At 48.4% G+C, this 22,427-nt stretch overlaps 1 protein-coding gene across 1 annotated transcript in view; it reads right to left on the reverse strand.

The window, feature by feature from the left end:
- Positions 1-22,427, reverse strand: part of tp53bp1 (tumor protein p53 binding protein, 1) — a 127,502-nt gene that overhangs the window by 73,942 nt on the left and 31,133 nt on the right. Inside the window, exons 10-15 of the mRNA XM_078532204.1 lie at positions 11,720-11,814; positions 8,772-8,992; positions 5,019-6,522; positions 3,804-3,920; positions 2,829-3,038; positions 1,535-1,583 (exon numbers count right to left, since the gene is read on the reverse strand). Of these exons, the coding sequence (XP_078388330.1) occupies positions 1,535-1,583; positions 2,829-3,038; positions 3,804-3,920; positions 5,019-6,522; positions 8,772-8,992; positions 11,720-11,814 (2,196 nt within the window). The remainder of the gene's footprint in view (positions 1-1,534; positions 1,584-2,828; positions 3,039-3,803; positions 3,921-5,018; positions 6,523-8,771; positions 8,993-11,719; positions 11,815-22,427) is intronic.

The raw sequence follows: 22,427 nt of genomic DNA on the forward strand, positions 1-22,427 counted from the left end.
TGGTGATTAAAATGTCACAAGGTGCTGTGCACAGCTGTCGTGAAATAAATAGATGCCGCGGCAAGTGGGGAGTTAATAGTAAAGTGGGGGTGTCTGGTTAGGCGGTGGGGGTGCGGGGGGGGTGGGGGGTGGGTAGAAAGGTGATAAAAAGCTTGATTCAAGTGGCAGGATGCACCAGGCACAGATACGGCCATCTGGGACATGAAGGAATTCTAGAGAAAAATTACTAGACACCACCTCCACAGATCCAAGAAATGGGAGAAACTTTACAGTCTATAAACTGTCTCTAAATAAATACTTAGAGACCATAAAGATCTTGTGACTGAACTTCGAAACAATAATCACTGCTGGGCTGAGGACGCGGTGTGGTTAGTGGCGAATGGGGGAAAAGGGATCTATTTTCACGGAACACAATACAGAATTAAGCTTAATAAGGTTAATGAGCTCATTAGACAAACAAACCCCAGCAATGGGGCCAGAGGGATGGAACTGAAAAGCAGGGAATAAAAAGCAAAACACTGAGGATGCGGGAAATCTGAAACAAAAACAGGAAATGCCGGAGAAACTTGGGTCTCTCTGCGGAGAGGGAAAAACAGAGTTAACGTCTCCAGTTCCGCGTGACTCTTCCTCAGAGCTGAGAAGTGGGAGTTGAACTTGTTTGAAACCTTGATGACGCCACAGCTGGGTCACTGAACAGTTCTGGTCTCCATGTTATTAAAAAGAATATGGGGGCACTGGAGAGGGTTAAAAATAGATTTACACGGATGATACTGAGAACCGAGAGGATGTATCAATCGGGAAGGATCGAATGGAACGGAAGAAAGCGGGCTGACAGGTGACCCAAAACAAGTCTTAAAACGATGAAACAAAAATAAAACTGGCTGGAAAAACTCAGCAGGTCTGACAGCATCTGCGGAGAGGAACACAGTTAACGTTTCGAGTCCGTATGACTCTTCATCAGAACTTTCTGATGAAAATTATGAAAGTGGTTCGATGGGGTAGACATAGAAACGTTTCTACTTCTGGGCGGGGGGTGAGGGACGAAACTTGGGTCCATAAATACAAGACAGTCACTAATAAACCCAATCGGGGGATTCAGGAGAAACTTCTTTGCCCAGAGAGTGGGGAGAATGTGGAACTTGCTGGTATGGATGCATTTAAGGGAAAGCTGGATAAACACGTGAGGGAGAGAGAGAGAGAAACAGAAGGATGTGGTGATAGGGCGAGATGAAGCTGGAGGCGACTCAGGGGGAGCATGGATCAGCCGGGCCAAGTAGCCTGTTTCTGTGCAACTCTTTGTCTGGTTGACCGCAGGGTAACAAGGGAACAGAGTCCAGAAACAAGATAATGGAAATAAATGCAATCTGTATAGACTTAAAAAAAAAGTGTCACAAAAATCAAACATTCTTCCATCTGACAAAAAATAAAAAGATTGGAAACTGGTTTTCTGTGAACAGAGTTGATGATGATGAGGGGTAAAATAACTGGACAATTGTTACACGAGCAGAGTGCGATATTGGAAAGACCCCGTTACCTGGCAACCGCCTCAGCAACAGATGTTTGTACTCCTGCCAGAACAGGCTCTGCAAAGAGAAAAAAGGGCAAATATTATTCTGCACAAAACGTTAGACTGACTCAGGAATTAAATATTACCACAGCGAGGGCCGGGGGTGGGGGGGAGGGAGAGAGAGAGAGAAAGAGAAAAAGAGAGAAAAAGAGAGAGAGAGAGAAAAAGAGAGAAAGAAAAAGAGAGAGAGAAAAAGAGAGAAAAGAGAGAGAGAGAGAAAGAGAGAGAGAAAAAGAGAGAGAGAGAGAGGGGAACCAAAACACAGCACAACAGGAACATTGTACGGACAGACTCCACATCCAATAACTGAGCAACGAAGCCAGTTAAAAGACACCACATCCATTTTCTCGAAAGCCAAACAAACAGTCAGAATGCCTTGTACTGACTTCTGCGCATCAAAAACCCATGACCATAAATGAAGTCAACAACTCCCAGTAGGAAAGGAGAGATGGTGATCTTTCCTCTCCCAATGGAGATTTGAGAAAGTTTATGATAAAATGTCACATCAGCCAAAACAGCTGCAAGCTCTTAAAAAAATTAAACACCACATTTTCTTCACTGAGGGAGAATTTTAAACCTCTCTCAGCCCAGAGGAAAGGCTACATGTGAGGAGGGATACTTAGTTCAACCCTTTCAGCCTCTCCTCGGTTTTGCATGCATGCGTGCCTGCATGCCTGTGTATCTGCACGCGTATGCGTGTGCGTTCATGTCCCTGTGCAAAGAGGTCAGGTGAGGGCAGGTCTGGGTTATCAGGGATGCCCTCCATAGTCGAGCTGCCTGTTGGCGCTTACTCGGCAATTGGTCAAGAAAGAACACGTAGACACATTGCACCTGTTTCAGCTAAACAAAATCAGTGACGGCCATTCGCCGGTTCATTCCTCAGGCCAATGCCTTGACCTGTCTGTGTGCACATGCACATGCACACACAGGTCAAGCTGCCTGGTTTAAATTTCAAACAATGCTTGGCAGTTAATTATCAGTTACCATCAATTGGTGCATTTCTCAATGGCAATGCCTCTACCAGAGTCCACCTGCCAATCAATCAATCAGCACTCTCTTCTCATACAGTATAAATTGATGTTTTCCCTTTATAATAGCATTCTTGCAAAGTGTCCTGATTGGTTTCTCGCAACAGGTGACCAGGGTCTATTCAACCGGAATTGGAGAGGGGAGGGGTGGCCTCCAGCAGAGGGGGTCAGGGATTAAAGATGAAAAGAAACAAACGAATAAACGCGTGCTGATGTTTTCCCCGTGGTCTTACTTTCCAGACTGAAGACGGCGGAGTGGTTACCCTCTTCCTGGACTGGAGTCTCCAGCCGCATTCGCAGACAGAGTTTGCCATCAGTTGCTGAGGTAGCGAGAGACTCAGGACTGGAGGTTCCTTGCTCACTTTCCTCCACTGCAACATCACTAGCTCCCATGGCATTCTCTGGTGTGACATCAGCAGTTGCCATGGCGCGATCTTCAAGTTCTGTGCAGCAAAATAATGGAGAAATTAAAAGAATTATATTTGATCTCAGCATCTCCCCATGATGTGACGTTTCACCGACTTGGCATCAGGTGCTGTAGTGAACACAAACAGCTACTGGGGCTGAAGGCATGTTTCTTCTCCTCCTTGCAATGAAGTTTTAACACCTCAAACAAAACCCATAAGCTAAAACGTGACGTCGTCATTGTGTCAGCCTCTGTGGTCAGAAGGTTGTTGGGGGGGGTTCAAGTCCTACCTCAGAGACTTGAGTACAGAACCTAGGCTAACAGTCTCAACATAGCACTGAGGGGGTGCTCAGATGTCAAAACGAGGGCCCATCAGATGGACACCAAAGATCCCATAGCCACTATTTCAAAGAGCAGCAGGGGAGATCCCCCCCTCCCCCCAGTGCCCTGGAATGCGAGGTGGGTTCAACAGGATGGACGTCGAGATGATGTTTCCCCTCCTGGAGGCCATCCATATAATACAGTCACTAATAAATCCAAATCGGGGAATTCAGGAGAAACTTCTTTACCCAGAGAGTTGGGGAGAATGTGGAACTCGCTACCAGAGAGCGGTTGAAGAGAACAGTATAGATATATTTGAGGGGAAGCTTGGAAAACTATGAGGAAGGAATAGGTGTGCCGATCGGCTACAATAAAGAGGGATGAGAGGAGGTTCGTGTGGAGTATAATTGCCAACATAGAGCAGTTGGGCCAAATGACTGCGCTGTAAATACTGTTAGACCAGGCAACTCGTGGAACCTACCAATAGGAGTGCTGTGCCTTGGACCTTGCTTCAACTTGCCAATCAGGGGTGGGGTACCACTGGTTATGGGCTGGATAACATCACCTTCTTTAGGTAGTGTGAAGTGAAATGGGATTTCTGGAGGAAAAACAACACAACACCAAAGATTCACAACTCGACATAAAGAAAGAAATACACCATTAATGGCAGTAACTGAACCAGCCTAAAGTGTCCATCACTCCCTCAAATATTTTTAAACTTCTCTTTTGCTGTTCCTTATTTTAGCTCCATGGGGGTCCACCTAAACAACACATCTCTCGCCAAGCAACCTGCCTCCTTGCCCACTCCCTAAAGATTCTCACCTGAAGAGGAGTCTTGGCCCCAGTGTCTCAGATACCTAATTATTTCGCCATTCTGCATAGGTGAGCATAGACGCTGCCAGGGGTGGTGGGAGGTGATGCAATTTAACCAAAACGCTAGGCAGCTAACCCAAAGGATCGGGTGGAGCACTGGTTTTAGATCCCACCCAATATTGGTCTCCATTGAGACGGGTTAAGTTAGAATTGTGCCACCAGCAAGCCCATCGGAGGCAATCATGGTCTCACCCAATATCCACACACCCCCTCCCCCGACCTTTTTCTCTACATCAGAAATGATAGCTTACTTCCCCTTCCTTGCACTAAAATGCAGAGGCCATTATAGCACCAGCTGCTCCACAGCAGAAATCAGTCAACTCAACACGAGGTTGTTAATCAAACGTGGGACTTCATCTCATCTCTACACCTCAGCTCCACAAACAGGTTCACCCACCCAGCAGATGGAATAGATTCTGCACCCAATGCCACAGCTTCTGAGAATGTGGGGTTTGGTCTCCCAATGGTAGAAAGGTTGTCCACCTGCTGCACAAGACATCCTACTCCTCCAGCAACTCACGCTGACAAGAGCTCCAATCTCCCAGAGTGAGTGATTACCGTCTCTTCTCCTTTGCTGGGTGGTGGTGGTGCCCGGTGAGGAGGGAAGAGAGCGCGAGAGGGTTGATGCTATCTCCGTCACTTTTTCTTGCCTCTCTACAATCTCCATCCATTATGGATCTGGATTTACCTCGCCTTCTCTGACTTTCCACTACCCCTACTAGTCTTGACTCTGACTTTTCAGCAAAGTAAATACTTTTCTCCTGCCTTCAATCCATTATTCTAACATTGTCATCACTAACTCGGACCTTACTGGAGTACTCACCGCTAGAACTGTCCAGAAGGCTCTTCGCTGACTGCTCGGACTGTTGAAGATCCGGGGCTCCTTTGTTCAGGATCTGCACGTCAGGTTCCAAGTGACTCCTTTCCTGTGGCTTTGGGGTTCCCATCGACTGGTCAACGCTACTGGGCTTGGGTAATTCCTCGACCTCCTGTTGGTGGTTCTGTCCTCCCAGGTTTTTTGGCTCTTGTTCTGGAGTTCCTTCATTCGGGCTGTCCAAGTTCTTCTGTTCCTTAAAGGCCTTCTGATCTTCAGCTTGCATCTTGATGACCAACTCTGCCTGAAGTTCCTTTCCAGGGTCTGCTACCTCACCACCGTGTGAAGGCAGCAGTTGAGAGTTGGCTGTAGGGCCTTCCTGGTTTCCTGAAGACACCAGGCAGATTTTCTCAGGCGATTCTGGAACCTTTTCCATCGGTTTCTGTTGTGCAGCGACAATCAGTTTGTCATCTTCCGGTGGACTGTCGCCAACGCCTTCCCCGCTCTCTGGAGCATCTTCTTCCTCAGTGCAAAGGTCTTTGTTTTCCAAATGTTCGGAACCTGTAATAAGAGGTCGCTCAGGCTGGGAACTATCTGGATCTGCAAGTACAGGAGTCCTCTCTTCATTGAAGGTTTCCTTTAACCCAACGTCAGACGAATCACTGATCTCCTCCTCCATCGGTTCCTCTTCTTCCTTCGGCTGTGTTTCTTCACGGAGTGTTGCAGATTGCGTTTGGCTTTGAGAAACTTCAAGGTTGAGAGGGGCGTCTTGGACAGTCCCATTACCCTTGTCTTTTGGAGGTGGTTTTGTCGCATTTTCATCAAGACTCAGGCACCCAGGTACATTCCCTGTCTCATCCATTGGAGTCTCATTAACAATTCCTTCTTTCACCACTAAAATATCTTTGGGCAAGCCTCCGTGTCCTTGGGAAGAAGCACTCCGATGAAGAAGACTCAACGGCTCTGGACACTGAGGTGATGGCACAGCTGGCTCATCTGATAGCTTGGCTCCACTCGATGCTTCATCTACATTCTGTTCATCCTCGTCATATTTACCCTCCGGCTCGTCACCAGCTCCTTCAAAAGCATCTTCAGCGGAAGCTTCAGAAACATGAAGGGTCTGCGCTTGGCTCTCCTCCGTTAATCGGAGATGAATGCTACGGCTTTCATCCAACTGACCTTCCTCGTCAGTTTCTGCGCTAGCTCCTTCTTCAATCTGTGTCGCTTCGCTGTCCTCTACAGTCGAGGGTGGATTCTCGTCCGTTTCCATTGGCTGCAGGCATTCGCTAGCGGACAGCTTCAACTCAAAGGGCTCTCCCGCCCCCTCATCCTGCTTCTTCGTTCCAATGTCCGACCTCCCCTTCCGTTCCAGGTCTTGCTTCTCTCCCTCCGCCTCCTTGTCGGATAATACCTCGGACGGCTTTGAGGGATTCCCTGTTGGAGCTCGTTTGGATTTAATCCCTGCGTCGCTGCTGGTATTTTCTGTCAAGCTTGGTGTGGGTATAAAAATATCCTTCAAAAATAAATTTAAAAAGAAACGTTTTGTAGTGAATATTTCACTGGCCAAAGAAATCAGTAACTGACAAAAATGTCACCCTGATATACAAATACTGTACAAAGGAACACTGGTGCCCAGTAAAGTAGAATATTGCCTACAAGTTAGTAGGTTGTGGGTTCTAGCCCCATGGCACAGTAGCACTGAGGGAGTGCGGCACTGTCAGAGGTGCTGTCTTTTAGATAAGATAATAAATCAATGTTCCATCTGCCACTTGGGTAAATGTCAAAGGTCTCAAATTCGAAGAGCAGGGGAGTTCTCCCCCACATTCTGACACCCAAAACAGATTACCTGGCCATTTATTTCACTGATAATGTTAGGACCTTCCTTTGCACAAGTTGGTTGCCATGTTATCTAATTACAACAAGAACTACACTGAAAAAATAAAGTGCATGGGAACTGGAGGAGGCCGTTCAGCCCCTCAAGACTGTTCTACCATTCAGTTGGATTATGGCTGATCTGTTCCCCGACCCTATCTCCTTGCCTTTACCCCTTTGACCTCCTGACCCAACCAAAATCTACCAATCTCATACTTGAAAGCTCCAACTGTCTCCCAGCATCCACAGTCTTTTGGGGAGGGAAAAAGGGTTTCAAATTTATTCTTTCATGAGATGTGGGCGTCGCTGGCAAGGCCAGCATTTGTTGCCCATCCCTAATTGCCCTTGAACTGAGTGGCTTGCTCGGCCATTTCAGGGGGCAGTTAAGAGTCAACCACATTACTGTGGGTCTGGAGTCACATGTAGGCCAGACCGGGTAAGGACGGCAGATTTCCTTCCCTAAAGGGCATTAATGAACCAGATGGGTTTTTATGACAATCAACAATAGTCACCATGCTGAGGCTAGCTTTTAATTCCAGGTTTTATTAATTGAATTTAAATTCCAACAGCTGCCATGTTGGAACTTGAACCCACATTCCCTGGGTCTCTCGATTACTAGTCTTTTTTTTTAAAAATTCGTCCATGGGATGTGGGCATCGCTGGCTAGGCTAGTATTTATTGCCCTTGTTCAGAGGGCATTGTTAAGAGCCAATCACGCATTGGTGTGGGTCTGGAGTCACATGTAGACCAGGCCAGTTAAGGATGGCAGATCTCCTTCCCTAAAAGGACATTAGTGAACCAGATGGGTTTTTACAACAATGGTTTCATGGTCATCATTAGACTTTTAATTCCAGATATTTATTGAATTCAAATTCCACCATCGGCCGGGTCCCCAGACCCTTACCCTGGGTCTCTGGATTACTGTCCAGTGTTATTACCACTACACCATCGCCTCCCCACTACTCCACGTGGAAGAAGTGCTCGCTGATCTCCCTCCTGAACAACCAAGCTCCAATTTTAAGATTAGATCCCTTTGTTCAGACCAGAGGAAATAGTTTTTACGTATTTACCCTGCTGAATCCTCTTAACATTTTAAACAACTCAAATCAGTTCACCCCCCGCACTCCTTGCAAGGGAATACAAGCCAGATTTATTCAACCTGTCCTTATAATTTAACCCTCTAAGCCTTGGTATCTTGTCAATCCCCTCCACGGATGCTAAACGTTTTGGAAGTGCTGTGCCCAGAATGGAACCTTCAACATGCGGCCCAGGAGGGTAAGTCTTTCACCCCCTGGAAACGCACTGGACAAAGTCTAGGCAATTAGAGGGGACGGAACCTAAACGAAGCCATGGCTTCTGTTGATACTGGGAGTCACACACTGAAGCTCTGGACCAGAATTGGTGGCAACTGAACTGCTCACCAACAATAGTGCACAAATAGACAAACAATTTGGGGCAAGGGGGAGATTTTTCGAGAGTGCTGGTAATCGCCACAAACTGCTGACCTAAACAATGTGCCTCATTCCACCATTAGCTTCCAGAGAGCAGCAGCTTCTCCTCGACTTGCCCATGAGTGTCGAGAGATTACCATATTTTGTGCCACAAATACAAACCCAACCAGCCGCAGAAAGTTAGAATGGGTATTTAACAGAAAGTTAGAATGGGTATTTAACAGAAAGTTAGAATGGGTATTTAACAGAAAGTTAGAATGGGTATTTAACAGAAAGTTAGAATGGGTATTTAACAGAAAGTTAGAATGGGTATTTAACAGTATCAAGTGTCTTTTCAACGAGGCGATTTATGTCTCACAACCCACTCCTCTGCTGAAACTGATGTCCATCTTCCAGCAAATCCCGGGCCCCGAGCCTGAAAGTAGGCCTGAGCACTTACATGGGATAAATCTGGCAGTGATGGCACAAGCATCAGCGGCCCCGTGGTAAAAGCGGGAGTTGTCACTGACACTGGTGTCGATGACTGTGGGCTCCGGAAGTGGGTAGGCTCAGTCTGCTCCACAGGCTGGTCCATTTCCATTGGCTCTTCCTCTTCACATGGACCTTTATTCGATTGGTTGGTGTCTGCAGGTGGCAGGGAGGTATCCATTGGCTCGTCTTCTGGAAAGAAACGAGGTTAAATATTTATCACAGCTTGCATCTCCTACTCTGCTCAGACACTTACATTGTTTTCTCCTCTGAATTTGCAACAATGGTAGTTTTTATTTCAGATCTCGCAACAATTTTTTTCCCCGCCCACCATTTCAATTGATCTAACACACTATCTAACCTGGGAGTGCTTGATGGGAGGCAATGTAGAGGGGGCTTTACTCTGTATCTAACCCCATGCTCTACCTGTCCTGGGAGTGTTTGATGGGGACAGTGTAGAGGGAGCTTTACTCTGTATCTAACCCCATGCTGTACCTGTCCTGGGAGTGCTTGATGGGAGGCAATGTAGAGGGGGCTTTACTCTGTATCTAACCCCATGCTCTACCTGTCCTGGGAGTGTTTGATAGGGACAGTGTAGAGGGAGCTTTACTCTGTATCTAACCCCATGCTGTACCTGTCCTGGGAGTGTTTGATGGGGACAGTGTAGAGGGAGCTTTACTCTGTATCTAACCCCGTGCTGTACCTGTCCTGGGAGTGTTTGATGGGGACAGTGTAGAGGGAGCTTTACTCTGTATCTAACCCCGTGCTGTACCTGTCCTGGGAGTGTTTGATGGGGACAGTGTAGAGGAAGCTTTACTCTGCATCTAACCCTGTGCTGTACCTGTCCTGGGAGTGTTTGATGAGGACAGTGTAGAGGGAGGGAAATAACAGCATTTCCTAGTTCCCTATAGGTACAGCCCTAACCTTGTTGAGCACAAACTGTGCTAAAATAAGCTTTATAACAAGTGTCACCCTCAATATTCCAATGTTAAAAAACTGGCAAAGATTAATTGAATGAAGTTCATCACCTAACCATTAGTCTGTAGGACAACAAAGATAGCGAGGAATTCAAGGGATGACTACTTAAATTTCAACCAAATATAGGAATGAGCCATTATGGTACTGCTTCCTTTCAAATCATGCCCAGTGTCCCGCACACTAATATCCCAAAGGCAGAAACAACACACAGAGTTAAAACTACTGCCCCTGATAGCTCCATTAATAACTGACCCCCCCCCCCCACCCACGCAGTGTGGGGCCGAGATGCAGGAACAGGACAGTCTATGCAGAGTTAATTAGTCCTGAATGAGGCAAGGACATCACTGGCCCTGGGCCCCAGGACTAGGGAAGTTCAAAGTTAGTCAGGGTCCCTTAGCTACTCAATGACCAACTGTGCACAAGCAAAGCACCAGGCTCAACTGTGACGCCCATCACAGTCAAATGTCCCACTGACATTCACAGTCTGGTTTTACACAGGAATGGCCACTGGAGCTGTGAACTGACGGGTCCTGCGGAAGCGCACATCAGGCAGAGGAGCAGCTTCAGGAAGTGGGACAGGTGGGGAGAATAATCAAAGGGGGAAATTATAACTGCACGCCCAGTCAGTCTCCACAAAGCACAGGGTGTATAGTACAGGAAGAGGCCATTCAGCCCAACGGGTCCATGCTCCACACGAGTCTCCTCCCACCCCATCAACATATCCTTCCATTCCTTTTCTTTTTAAATTGAGCTTCCCTGTAAATGTATCGACACCACTCAGCTCAGTCACTCCCTGTGGGAATGAGTTCCACAATCTAACCACTGACTGGGCAAAGGTGTTTCTCCTCATTTCCCTACTGGAGCTTATATTGATGGCTCCCTAGTCCTGGGCTCCCCAGACAAGCAGAAATATCTTGTTGTGATCTGGAACGCACTGCCTGATAGGGCAGAAAGCAGATTCAGGAGTCACTTTCAAAAAGGAGTTGGATAAATAATTGAAAGGGAAGTTTCATGCAGGGCTTTGGGGGAAAGAGCAGGGGCAGTGGGATTCATTGGATAATTCCTCTTAACTGCCCTCTGAAATGTCCTAACAAATCACCCAGCAGTATCAAACCGCCACAGGTAATTAGTGGACTGCAGCGGCTAAGGCAGCAGCTCACCATCACCTTCTCCAGGACAATTAGATTCTCATCCTTGTTTTCAAATCCCTCCATGGCCTCACCTATCCCTCCAACCCCACAGCTCTGGAGATACCTGCACTCCTCTAATTCTGGCCTCTTGAACACCCCCAGTTTTAATCGCTCCACCATAAGTGACCGTGCCTTCAGCTGCCTGGGCCCCGAGCTCTGGAATTCCCTCCCTACGCCTCTCCGCCTCTCTACCCTCCTTTAAGACACTCCTTAAAACTTATCTCCTTGACCAAGCTTGAGGTCACCTGACCCAATATTTCCTTGTGTCTCAGTGTCATACTCTGTTTTACAATATGAACATACATTCGAATTAAGAGGAATTAAGCCTGCTGCGCCATTCAATAAGATCACGGCTGAATTGATTGCAACCTCCACTCCACAGTCCCACTTACCCCTGATAACCTTTCACCCCATTGCTTATCAAGAATCTGTCTAGCTCTGCCTTATAAATATTCAAAGACTCTGCCTCCACCGCCTTTTGAGGAAGAGAGTTCCAAAGACTCACGACCCTCAGAAAAAAAATGTGTCCTCAACTCTGTCTTAAATGGGCGACCCCTTATTTTTAAACTGTGACTCCGAGTTGTAGAAGCACCTTGGGATGCTATACGAATAGAAGATGTTGTTGTAATTAGAGGGGAAAATAATTGCTGGTTTTCCAAGTTTGAATGAAAGGGGGAAAAAAGGCCACCCTGAAGAGGGCATCATGTTTTCCAGGGTATTAACAGCCTAACACTCCCCCCTCTGCAGTTACCTAATTTACCTGCTCGCTCCGTTGGGCTGTTAGGAACAATGATGGGAGTTGGTCCAAAGGTCTCCTGGGATGGATCAATGACATCGTTGGAGCTTCTGTAAAAGAGACAGTGCATTATTCGTGAATTATAGTCAGATGTTAATTATTCAATAACCAAATACTGCCAGGCAGGCAGCTCCAAGGTCTATCGCACAGACCTGCACCAGCTCAACAGCCAGACCAGCCTTGGTATGGGGGGTGAAAAACCTGGAGCCTCAGTCATTTACGGCACAGAACGAGGCCCCTCAGTCCATGCCGGCTCCTAGTGGAAGGACCCAGTCAGTCCCACGCCCCCCCGGTCTAACCCCGTAGCCCTGCAACTTTATCTCCCTCAGGTGCTCATCCAATTTCCCTTTGAAACATTCATCGCCTCCACTTCCCTCACCCTTGTGGGCAGCGAGTTCCAGGCCATCACCGCTCGCTGCGTGAAGAGGTTCTTCCTCACATTCCCCCTGCATCTCGTCCAAAATCTTAAACCCGTGTCCCCTTGGCCTTATCCAATCAGCTAATGGAAGGAGTTTCTCCTTGGCTACCTTGTCTAATGCCTCCAACAACAAAAAGGAAGACGAATCTCCAGGATACGGGTGTCAGTAAAGCCCAGAACAAATTTTAAAAAATAATCAGAGGGAAATTTTTTGCTTTATTTCCATTTTCTTTGAGCACTTTCGTTTATTGGACCAACGCCGGAGTCGGGAGAAGTTGGCTGACAGCCAAGAATCATCCAATTGGATATCGAAGAGTGTGTCTGCTTTCTGATTAGCTGCAAGAAATGGCAGTGGGCAGGAAGGAAATGCCGGGAGGATGTGTCAGGTGACCATTCGCGCGCGAGCTCCAGCAGCAAGAGGTCATGTGATAGAGACGCTAGAAACCGTCCAATTGTTTGCCTCCTCCCCAAGCGGCTGCTGCCTTCAGCTCCTACACTGTCGAGCTGCAGTTTCCATCAAATTAATGAATTTAAAACAAAAAAAAGTGCTTTTACTTCTTCCCAATAGTCCAGCCAACGTTCTGCCAATTATTTTTTTTTTAAATTATGTCATTGGAAGTACTGTCCAGTGTGGGACTGAGCAAGAGGTCCCACTTTCAATGTTCCATCTGTGCCGCGAGGTGGTTATAATTCACCTCAACATCGCCAAACAGCAATCTGCATTTAGAAAGCGCCTTTAGCCCACACCCTCAGGTGCTTCACGGAGATATCATCAAAGCACCAAATAGACAGCAGGTCAAAGGAGTTGGTGTTGGGACCAAAACCTGGGCTAGAGGAGGAGGTTAATATAAACGGTCGGGATTCCTGCTCCCCATGGGTACACACTGGCTTGGAGCTGACACGTGAGGAGAATGTACAGTATTAGTCTCAATCATCCTCAGACCAGGACAACCAGCTCCACTTTCCCATGTTTTCTGCACCCACACCACCCCCCAGCCCCCTCTATTCAGCTGTGACCATATCCCCTCCTCGAGGAACAGCTTTTGTTTCCATTGTCATCCCCGTCATCGCCTCCATCTTGCCTTGAACCATCATTCCTTGTGAGATTTCATTCCCTCCTCCTTCCAGACTCTTTCTTTTTTCCACCCCCTCCTTCCGCTCCCGCTTTTCCCAAATATCGGGAAGACTGAAGCCATCGTGTTTGGTCCCCACCACAGACTGTGCCTCGTCACCAACTCCATCCCTCAGCATGGTGACTGTCTGAGGCACAACCAGGCTGAGCCCACCCCAGCATCCTATTAGACCCTGAGCAGAGCTTCCAATCCCACATTCCAGCTCTGTCATGTCACTCAACCTGCCCCCATCAGCTCATCTGCTGCTGAAACCCTCACCCATGCCTTTGTTACCTCTACAATTGACTATTCCAACGCACTCCGGTCCGGACTTTCACCCTCTTTCTTTCACCTTCTAGAAACTGCTGCCCCGTATCCTAACTCGGACCAAGTCCCATTCACCCATCACCCCTGCGCTTGTGGATCAGGAGCCAATTTTAAACCCCTCGTCCTCATTTTCAAATCCCTCCATGGCCTCGCCCTTCCCTATCTCTGCATTCTCCAACAGGACAACCACCCCCACCCCAGCCCCCGCCAAAAAAAAGGCTGCATTCCTCCAATTCCAGCCTCATCCCAATTTTAATCGTTCCACCATTGGTGGCCGTGCCTGGGCCCTAAGCTCGAGAATTCCTTCGCTGAACCTTTCTGTCTCTCTAACTTTCAGTCCTTTTGCAAAATCAACTTTTAAGTCATTAGTGCCAATATCGCCTTATGTCTTTTCTTATTCATTCACGGGATGTGGGCTTTGCTGGCTGGGCCAGCATTTATTGCCCATCCCTAATTTCCCCTTGAGAAGGTGGTGTGAGCTGCCTTCTTGAACCGCTGCAGTCCGTGTGCTGTAGGTACACCCACAGTGCGGTTAGGGAGGGAGTTCCAGGATTTTGACCCAGCGACAGTGAAGGAACGGGGATATATTTCCAAGTCAGGATGGTGAGTGGCTTGGAGGGGAACTTCCAGGTGGTGGTGTTCCCATGTGTCTGCTGCCCTTGTCCTTCTAGGTGCCAGAGGTTGCAGGTTTGGAAGGTGCTGTCTTAGAAGCCTTGGTGAGTTCCTGCAGTGCATATTGTAGATGGTACACACTGCTGCTACTGTGTGTCGGTGATGGAGGGAATGAATGTTTGTGGATGTGGTGCCAATCAAATGGGCTGCTTTGTCCTGGATGGTGTCAAGCTTCTTGAGTGTTGTGGGAGCTGTGCTCATCCAGGCAAGTGGAGAGTATTCCATCACACTCCTGACTTGTGCCTTGTAGATGATGGACAGGCTTTAGGGAGTCAGGAGGTGAGTTACTTGCCACAGGATTCCCAGCCTCTGACCTGCTCTTGTAGCCACAGTATTTATATGGTTAGTCCAGTTCCGTTTCTGGTCAATGGTAACCCCCAGGATATTGATAGTGGGGGATTCAGCAATGTTAATGGCATTGAACGTTAAGTGGAGATGGTTAGATTCTCTCTTGTTGGAGATGGTCATTGCCTGGCACTTGTGAGGCACGAATGTTACTTGCTATTTGTCAGCCCAAGCCTGGATATTATCCGGGTCTTGCTGCATTTGGGCATGGGCTGCTTCAGTATCTGAGTTGCGAATAGTGCTGAACATTGTGCAATCATCAGCGAACATCCCCACTTCTGACCTTATGATGGAAGGAAGGTCATTGATGAAGCAGCTGAAGATGGTTGGGCCGAGGACACTACCCTGAGGAACTCCTACAGTGACATCCTGGAGCTGAGATGACTGACCTCCAACAACCACAACCATCTTCCTTTGTGCTAGGTATGACTCCAACCAGCAGAGAGATCCCCCCCCGATCCCCATTGACTCCAGTTTTACTAGGGCTTCTTGATGCCACACTCGGTTAAATGCTGCCTTGGTGTCAAGGGCAGTCACTCTCACCTCACCTCAGGATTTCAGCTCTTTTGTCCATGTTTGAACCAAGGCTGTAATGAGGTCAGGAGCTGAGTGGCCCTGGCGGAACCCAAACTGGGTGTCAGTGAGCTGGTTCTCGCTAAGCAAGTGCCACTTGATAGCACTGTTGATGACCCTGATGATGGAGAGTAGGCTGATGGGGCGGTAATTGGCCAGGTTGGATTTGTCCTGCTTTTTGTGTACAGGACATGCCTGGCAATTTTCCACTTGGCCGGGTAGATGCCAGTGTTGTACTGGAACAGCTTGGCTAGGGGCACGGCAAGTTCTGGCGCACAATCTTCAGTACTATTTCTGGAATATGGTCAGGGCCCATAGCCTTTGCAGTATCCAGTGCCTTCAGCCATTTCTTGATATCACGTGGAGTGAATCAAATTGGCTGAAGACTGGCATCTGTGATGCTGGGGTCCTCCGGAGGAGGCCAAGATGGATCATCCACTCGGCACTTCTGGCTGAAGATTGTAGCAAACGCTTCAACCTTATCTTTTCCACTGATGTGCTGGGCTCCTCCATCATTGAGGATGGGGATATTTGTGGAGCCTTCTCCTCCAGTGAGTTGTTTAATTGGCCACCACCATTCACGCCTGGATGTGGCAGGACTGCAGAGCTTAGATCTGATCCGTCGGTTATGGGATCACTTAGCTCTGTCTGTCACTTGCTGCTTATGCTGTTTGGCACACAAGTAGTCCTGTGTTATAGCTTCACCAGGTTGACACCTCATTTTTAGGTACATCTGGTGCTACTCCTGGCATGCCCTCCTGCACTCTTCATTGAACCAGGGTTGATTCCCTGGCTTGGTGGTAATGGTAGAGTGGGGCATATGCCAGGCCATGAGGTTACAGATTGTGTTTGTTTACAATTCTGCTGTTGCTGGTGGCCCACAGCACCACAAGGTTGCCCAGTCTTGAGTTGCTAGATCTATTCGAAATCTATCCCATTTAGCACAGTGGTAGTGCCACACAACACGATGGAGGGTATCCTCAGTGTGAAGGTGAGACTCCATCTCCACAAGGACTGAGAGGCGGTCATTCTTACCGATACTGTCATGGACAGATGCATCTGCAGCAGGCAGGCTGGTGAGGGTGAGGTCAAGTATGTTTTTCCCTCTTGTTGGTTCCCTCACCACCTGTCGCAGACCCAGTCTAGCAGCGATGTCCTTTAGGACTCGGCCAGCTCGGTCAGTAGTGGTGCTACCGAGCCACTATCAGTGATGGACATTGAAGTCCCCCACCCAGAGTACATTCTGCACCCTTGCCACCCTCAGTGCTTCCTCCAAGTGATGATCAACATGGAGAAGCACTGATTCATCAGCGAAGTGGGGGAGGGGAGAGTGTTATGTGGTAATCAGCAGGGGGTTTCCTTGCCCATGTTTGACCTGATGCCATGAGACATCATGGCGTCCGGAGTCGATGTGAGGATCTCCAGATCAACTCCCTCTGACGATATACCACTATGCCGCCACCTCTGCTGGGTCTGTCCTGCTGGTGAGACAGGACATACCCAGGGACGGTGATGTCTGGAACATTACCTGTAAGGTATGATTACATGAGTATGACTACGTGGAAACATAAGAAGAGGTCTTCTTTGGTCAAAATACATCCAAGTAATTGGATTCAGCACTCAGACAGTTAATCTGGATCTCCCTATGGTAATCAAAATCCAGCAACTCAGTTCTTCAACCAAACAATAAACAGTCCGGTCACACACCCTATTCGAGCAGCAGCAAGCACTGTACACATCGGCGTAGGGGATGTAGGCGTGAGGAGGAACAGGGAATATTATTCACAGCAATATTGTAGCAACAGCAATCTCCCAGGAACACGTTACTCACTGAACACCCCTTCAACTCAACCGTCATAATTTACAGAAATTAGAGGGAGAGATAGAGAGAGAGACACGCGTGCAAAGTGGGGCAGGGTGAGGAGGGAGTCCAACTGGTGGGGGTGGGGGGAAGCCCAACAGAGGAGGGCAGGGGAGCCCCAGAGAGAGAGCGGGGAAAGAGAGAGAGGGCACGATTACACTGCCAATCGGAGCTGTTTGATGACAATGGACTGGGAATGAATCATCCTGCACTCTGCGGCAAATAACCTCAACATTAATAAATCAAAGGATTTTTCCTGCTCCTTTTTATCTGCAGTTTCAGAATAATCACAGAGACAACATGGAGCTACGGATCGTAAAATCTGTGACGCAGATGTGTACTTGGTTACAACAAAGTCTCAAGGAAGCCATCATAACTGGAAAATGTTCGACCCACCGTCTGTCTCTCTCTCTCTCTCTCTCTCTCTCACAACCTCCCACCAAACACAGTCTCACGCACACACCCAAAGTTCTTGGTTTAACATCTCACCCTAACCTCCCTCAGCACTGCCCCAAACCAGCGTCCTCCAATTGGGCCCTTGACATCGACCTGGAAGCACAAGCAATAATTCAACCTTGAACAGAGGCCCAAACAATCCCTATCCACCGCCACTCTCCTCCGGTTGGCTGAACTTGTTCACCCACTGAACAATTTCTCCTTAAACTTGTCTCATTTCCTCCAAATAAAAAGGTGTGGCTATGGGTACCCTCATGGGCCCCAGTTATGCCTGTCTCTTTGTGGGGTATGTGGAACATTCCTTTGTTCCAGTCCTACCAAGGCCCCCCTCCCACAATTCTTTTATCGGTACATCGACAACTGTTTCGGTGCCGGTTCATTCTCTCGCCTGGACCTGGAGAAACATATCAATTCCTGTCAGCATTCCGTAGGGACCGTTCCCTCCGCTACACCCTGATCCACTCCTCCACCACCCCCAACACCTCACCCCTTTCCCACTGCACCTTCCCATGCAATCGCAGAAGGTGCAACACCTGCTCCTTTACCTCCTCCCTACTCACTGTCCAAGGTCCCAAAGCCTCCTTTCAGGTGAAGTAACACTTCACTTGCACCTCCTTCAATTTGGTCTACTGCATTCGCTGCTCCCAATGTAGTCCCTTTTACATCAGGGAGACTAAACGCAGACTGGGTGACCGCTTTGCGGAACACCTTCGGTCTGTCCGCAAGCATGACCCAGACCTCCCTGTCGCTTGCCATTTCAACACTCCACCCTGTTCTCTTGCCCACATGTCCGTCCTTGGCCTGCTGCAATGTTCCAGTGAAGCTCAACGCAAACTGGAGGAACAGCACCTCATCTTCCGACCAGGCACTTTACAGCCTTCCGGACTTAATATTGAGTTCAACAACTTCAGACCATGAACTCTCACCTCTAACTTTACCCCTTTTTAATCCCTTTTGAAAAAAATTCATCTTTATTTTTAATCCACTTCTTTTATTTTTATATTAAATTTTTATTTTTAATTCATTTTTATTCATTGTTTTATCCTCTTTTCCACCCTTTTTCCCAACCACCGTCCCCTCCCCCCGCCCCACCCCTACAAGGGCCATCTCTCACTTGTTCATGTTCTTTCCAGAGTGCTTACCCATATCCTGCTATTATCACATTCTGCTTTCTTACCTTTGCCACTATCAACACCTCCTTTACCCCTGACCACTACCATTAACACCCCCCTTTCCCCCTGACCACTACCATTAACACCCCCCTTTCCCCGTGACCACTACCATTAACACCCCCCTTTCCCCCTGACCACTACCATTAACACCCCCCTTTCCCCGTGACCACTACCATTAACACCCCCCTTTCCCCGTGACCACTACCATTAACACCCCCCTTTCCCCGTGACCACTACCATTAACACCCCCTTTGTCCTTTAGTTCATGACATCTTTGTCAATCTCTCCTTAGCCCCGGCCTATCACTGACCTTCTATCCAACTTCACCTGCTCCACCCCCCCCTTAAACAGTATAAATATCGTCCTATTTCTACTTCTCTGTAGCTCTGAAGGGTCATACGGACTCGAAACGTTAACTCTGTTTCTCTCTCCACAGATGCGATCAGGCTGGCTGAGTTTTTCCAGAATTTTCTGTTTGTTTGAGCACAAGCACGACCTTTGAACCAGGTTGGCAAAGCAACGGTTCAGTGTAAAAGTCATTGTGGACGGGGGTGGGGGGAGCAGGGTAATGATGAGACTGCACGGTGGTTTAAAGCGGTAATTAGCCAATCAGTGGCCGGTTTTGACTACTGGCCCAATTTGGAGGGCCTCAATTTTGCATCAGTGGAGCTGAAATCTGTAAAACCAGTCAGGGGAGCAGGGTCATTCGAAACCTCAGGGTGTGGTCAACTCTGACCTTTGGCAAGTCTCCGCAGCTTCAGGTAAGGGTCCCCCAGCTCAAGGTAACGAGCCAGCGCCAATGGAGGAAGCAGTGAATTCTCAGTGATGACGAAGGTGAAGGAGCTGGAACCTCGAGGGGCAGCGGCTGCTTCCGGGCGGAGGATCCTTTGGGAAGGGGACTTGTGTTTCCTTTAAGCACACAGGAGGAAGGAAGCAGGAAGCAGGAAACCACCACAAGAGTTCTTTTCCTCAGTCACATTGCTCACTGAAGCCTAAAAAAATGGGAGGCTCTTAGTAGCTCTGAAGAGGAAAGCCCCAGGACTTCACGGCGTGGAGAAACGAGAAGAGGGCCTGTGATTGGGTATCTCACGTACAGTAAATCCACTACTATAGTCCTGACAGCTCGGTGACTCCTGCTTTGCAGGCACACAATCTACCCCACCGCCTCAGACAAGAGGCTAGACTCAGGCTAAACATCCGGACCGTGTTTAATTCGCCGGTTTGAGCCAAGACGGCAGGACCATCTCTGCCGTGATGCACACTCTGGTCAAATTAGCCCGTGGCCCGTGCCTTGTCTCCTCGTTAGGCGAGGGGATTGTGGGCCCAGTAGCAAAAAGAGGGTCGACAGAGTTAAGATACAGATCAGCCGCGAGCTAACTAAATAGGTTAGGTTCAAGGGGCTGAATGGCCTCCTCCTGTTCCAGTGCTCAACATCTGGGCTTATGCCCAAGGGACAATCATTTGGATGGGGAGAAGCAGAGATCAGGCGTCGTATCTCAGCATCACTCCCCGTAGTCAGGCAGAGGGGCCAAGTGAATTGGGGAGAGAACTAAAAGTTCCGCGGCGGCTGAAGTCGAATTCCTGGTTTAATTCGACATTCCACCCCCCTCTTTCCCGGTAAACCGACTGCCCGGAGCACCAACACCAGAGCTTCCCTTAACATTCAGGGGGCCGGGTGAAATCTCGCTGTCTCTACCTGTGCTCCACAGCCCCGCCCTCGCAGGCAGGGTGGACCGGTTACAAAAGCAGTAATGTAGGCAAATCAGCAACCAAATCTAACAAAACAGCCCACACCAGTTCCAAAATGAATGCGTCGTGAAGTTAAGCAGCTCAGATTTGTATGGAGAGAAAAGTTGGGGCAATGACCAACCAAGCTGAAGCACTTGAAGGAGAACTTGCTCCCTGCCAGGATCTCCAACAACTTTCAAACCCTACCAGAGTCAAACCACAACTGTGGTTCTCGGAGAGATTCAGACCAGGCAGCTTTAAACAGTATGTGCATGTCTTGGGGAAAATGTTCCCGGTTGTTTAGTATCATTTCTCCCAACCTCTAAACTGTTCAACCCTCCAAGATGACAGCAATCCCTACCCGACTCTCCTCCTTTAAGCCAGGGTTAAAAGCTACCTCTCTGACCAGCTTTTTACCTACTTCTTTGTCTCTGCGTCAAATTTTGTCAGATAATGCTCCTCGTTCTTCTGTTCCCTGCTTCCCCATCGAAATGATTGTTCCTCGGGCGGAAGCCCAGGTGTTGAACATTGGAACAGGAAGAGGCCATTCAGCCCCTCGAACCCATTTGGTTAGCTCATGGCTGATCTGTATCTTAACTCTGTCTGCCCTCTTTGCTACCCTCACAGCCCCATCACCTCTACCATGGGGTAGGGGCAGGAGGCAGGTCCTGAACCTACCCCGAGCCTAAACGGGGATCGAACCCCATACTATTGGCACCAATCCGATCCACTCCGGCCGTCCAGCCAACTGAGCCAGCCAGACCACCCTCCGCCCCAAGGAGTCCATGTTGCTATGGCAACATACACTTTTACATCTTCGGTCTGTCCGCAAGCATGACCCAGGCCTCCCTGTCGCTTGCCATTTCAACACTCCACCCTGCTCTCATGCCCACATGTCCGTCCTTGGCCTGCTGCAATGTTCCAGTGAAGCCCAACGCAAACTGGAGGAACAGCACCTCATCTTCCGACTAGGCACTTTACAGCCTTCCGGACTGAATATGGAATTCAACAACTTCAGATCATGAACTCTCTCCTCCATCCTCACCCCCTTTCTGATCCCCCCTTTTCCAATAATTTATAATTTTTTAAATATATTTTTCCTTTCCTATTTCCATTATTTTTAAATTTATTTCCATCCATTGTTTTATCTCCACCTTTTAGCCTATTTCGATCCCTTCCCTCCACCCCACCCCCACTAGGGCTATCTGTCCCTTGCTTGTCCTGCTTTCTACCCTTAATGTCATCATTAGCACATTCCTCAGCTAATATCACCACCGTCAACACCCCTTTGTCCTTTTGTCTATGACATCATTGGCAATCTCTTCTTTGTCTCCACCTATCACTGGCCCCCTATCCAGCTCCACCTGTCCACCCCCCCTTAAACAGCTTATATTTCACCTCATTTCTACATTTCCTTAGTTCTGTTGAAGAGTCATACGGACTCGAAACGTTAACTGTGTTCCTCTCCGCAGATGCTGTCAGGCCTGCTGAGTTTTTCCAGCTATTTTTGCCTTTGTTTCAGATTTCCAGCATCCACAGTATTTTGCTTTTACATCTTTACATGCTTGTTTTAGTCTGGAGCTATGGATAGTGAGGGTAGAGCCTCCAATTCCCTCAACCACATGGCTGACCAAGAATCTCTCCCGCTCTTACCACCTGCCATTGGCGTGTGTTTGGTAGGGTTTACAAGTTGATGATCAACCTGCTTGACTACATCATGAACGCACCTTCCTTGGCCATCAGTACTGCAGCAGGACTCGAACCTGGAGCTTCTGGCCCAGAGGCAGGGAGACTACTCCCCCACCGCATCACAAGACCTCCCTAGAATGTTCCTGTAAAGCGGGATAAGTTTAGGGAGAGAATTCCAGAACTTAGGCCCCAGGCAGTAGAAGCACAGCCACCAGTGGAGGAGTGATTAAAATCAGGGACGAACAAGAGGCCAGAATTGGAGGAGCACAGAGATCGCAGATACCTGTGGGGCCCTGAGGAGGTGACGGAG

Source organism: Cetorhinus maximus, chromosome 30 (genome assembly GCF_964194155.1).
Source record: "Cetorhinus maximus chromosome 30, sCetMax3.hap1.1, whole genome shotgun sequence".
In the NCBI taxonomy this organism is placed as follows: Eukaryota; Metazoa; Chordata; class Chondrichthyes; order Lamniformes; family Cetorhinidae; genus Cetorhinus; species Cetorhinus maximus.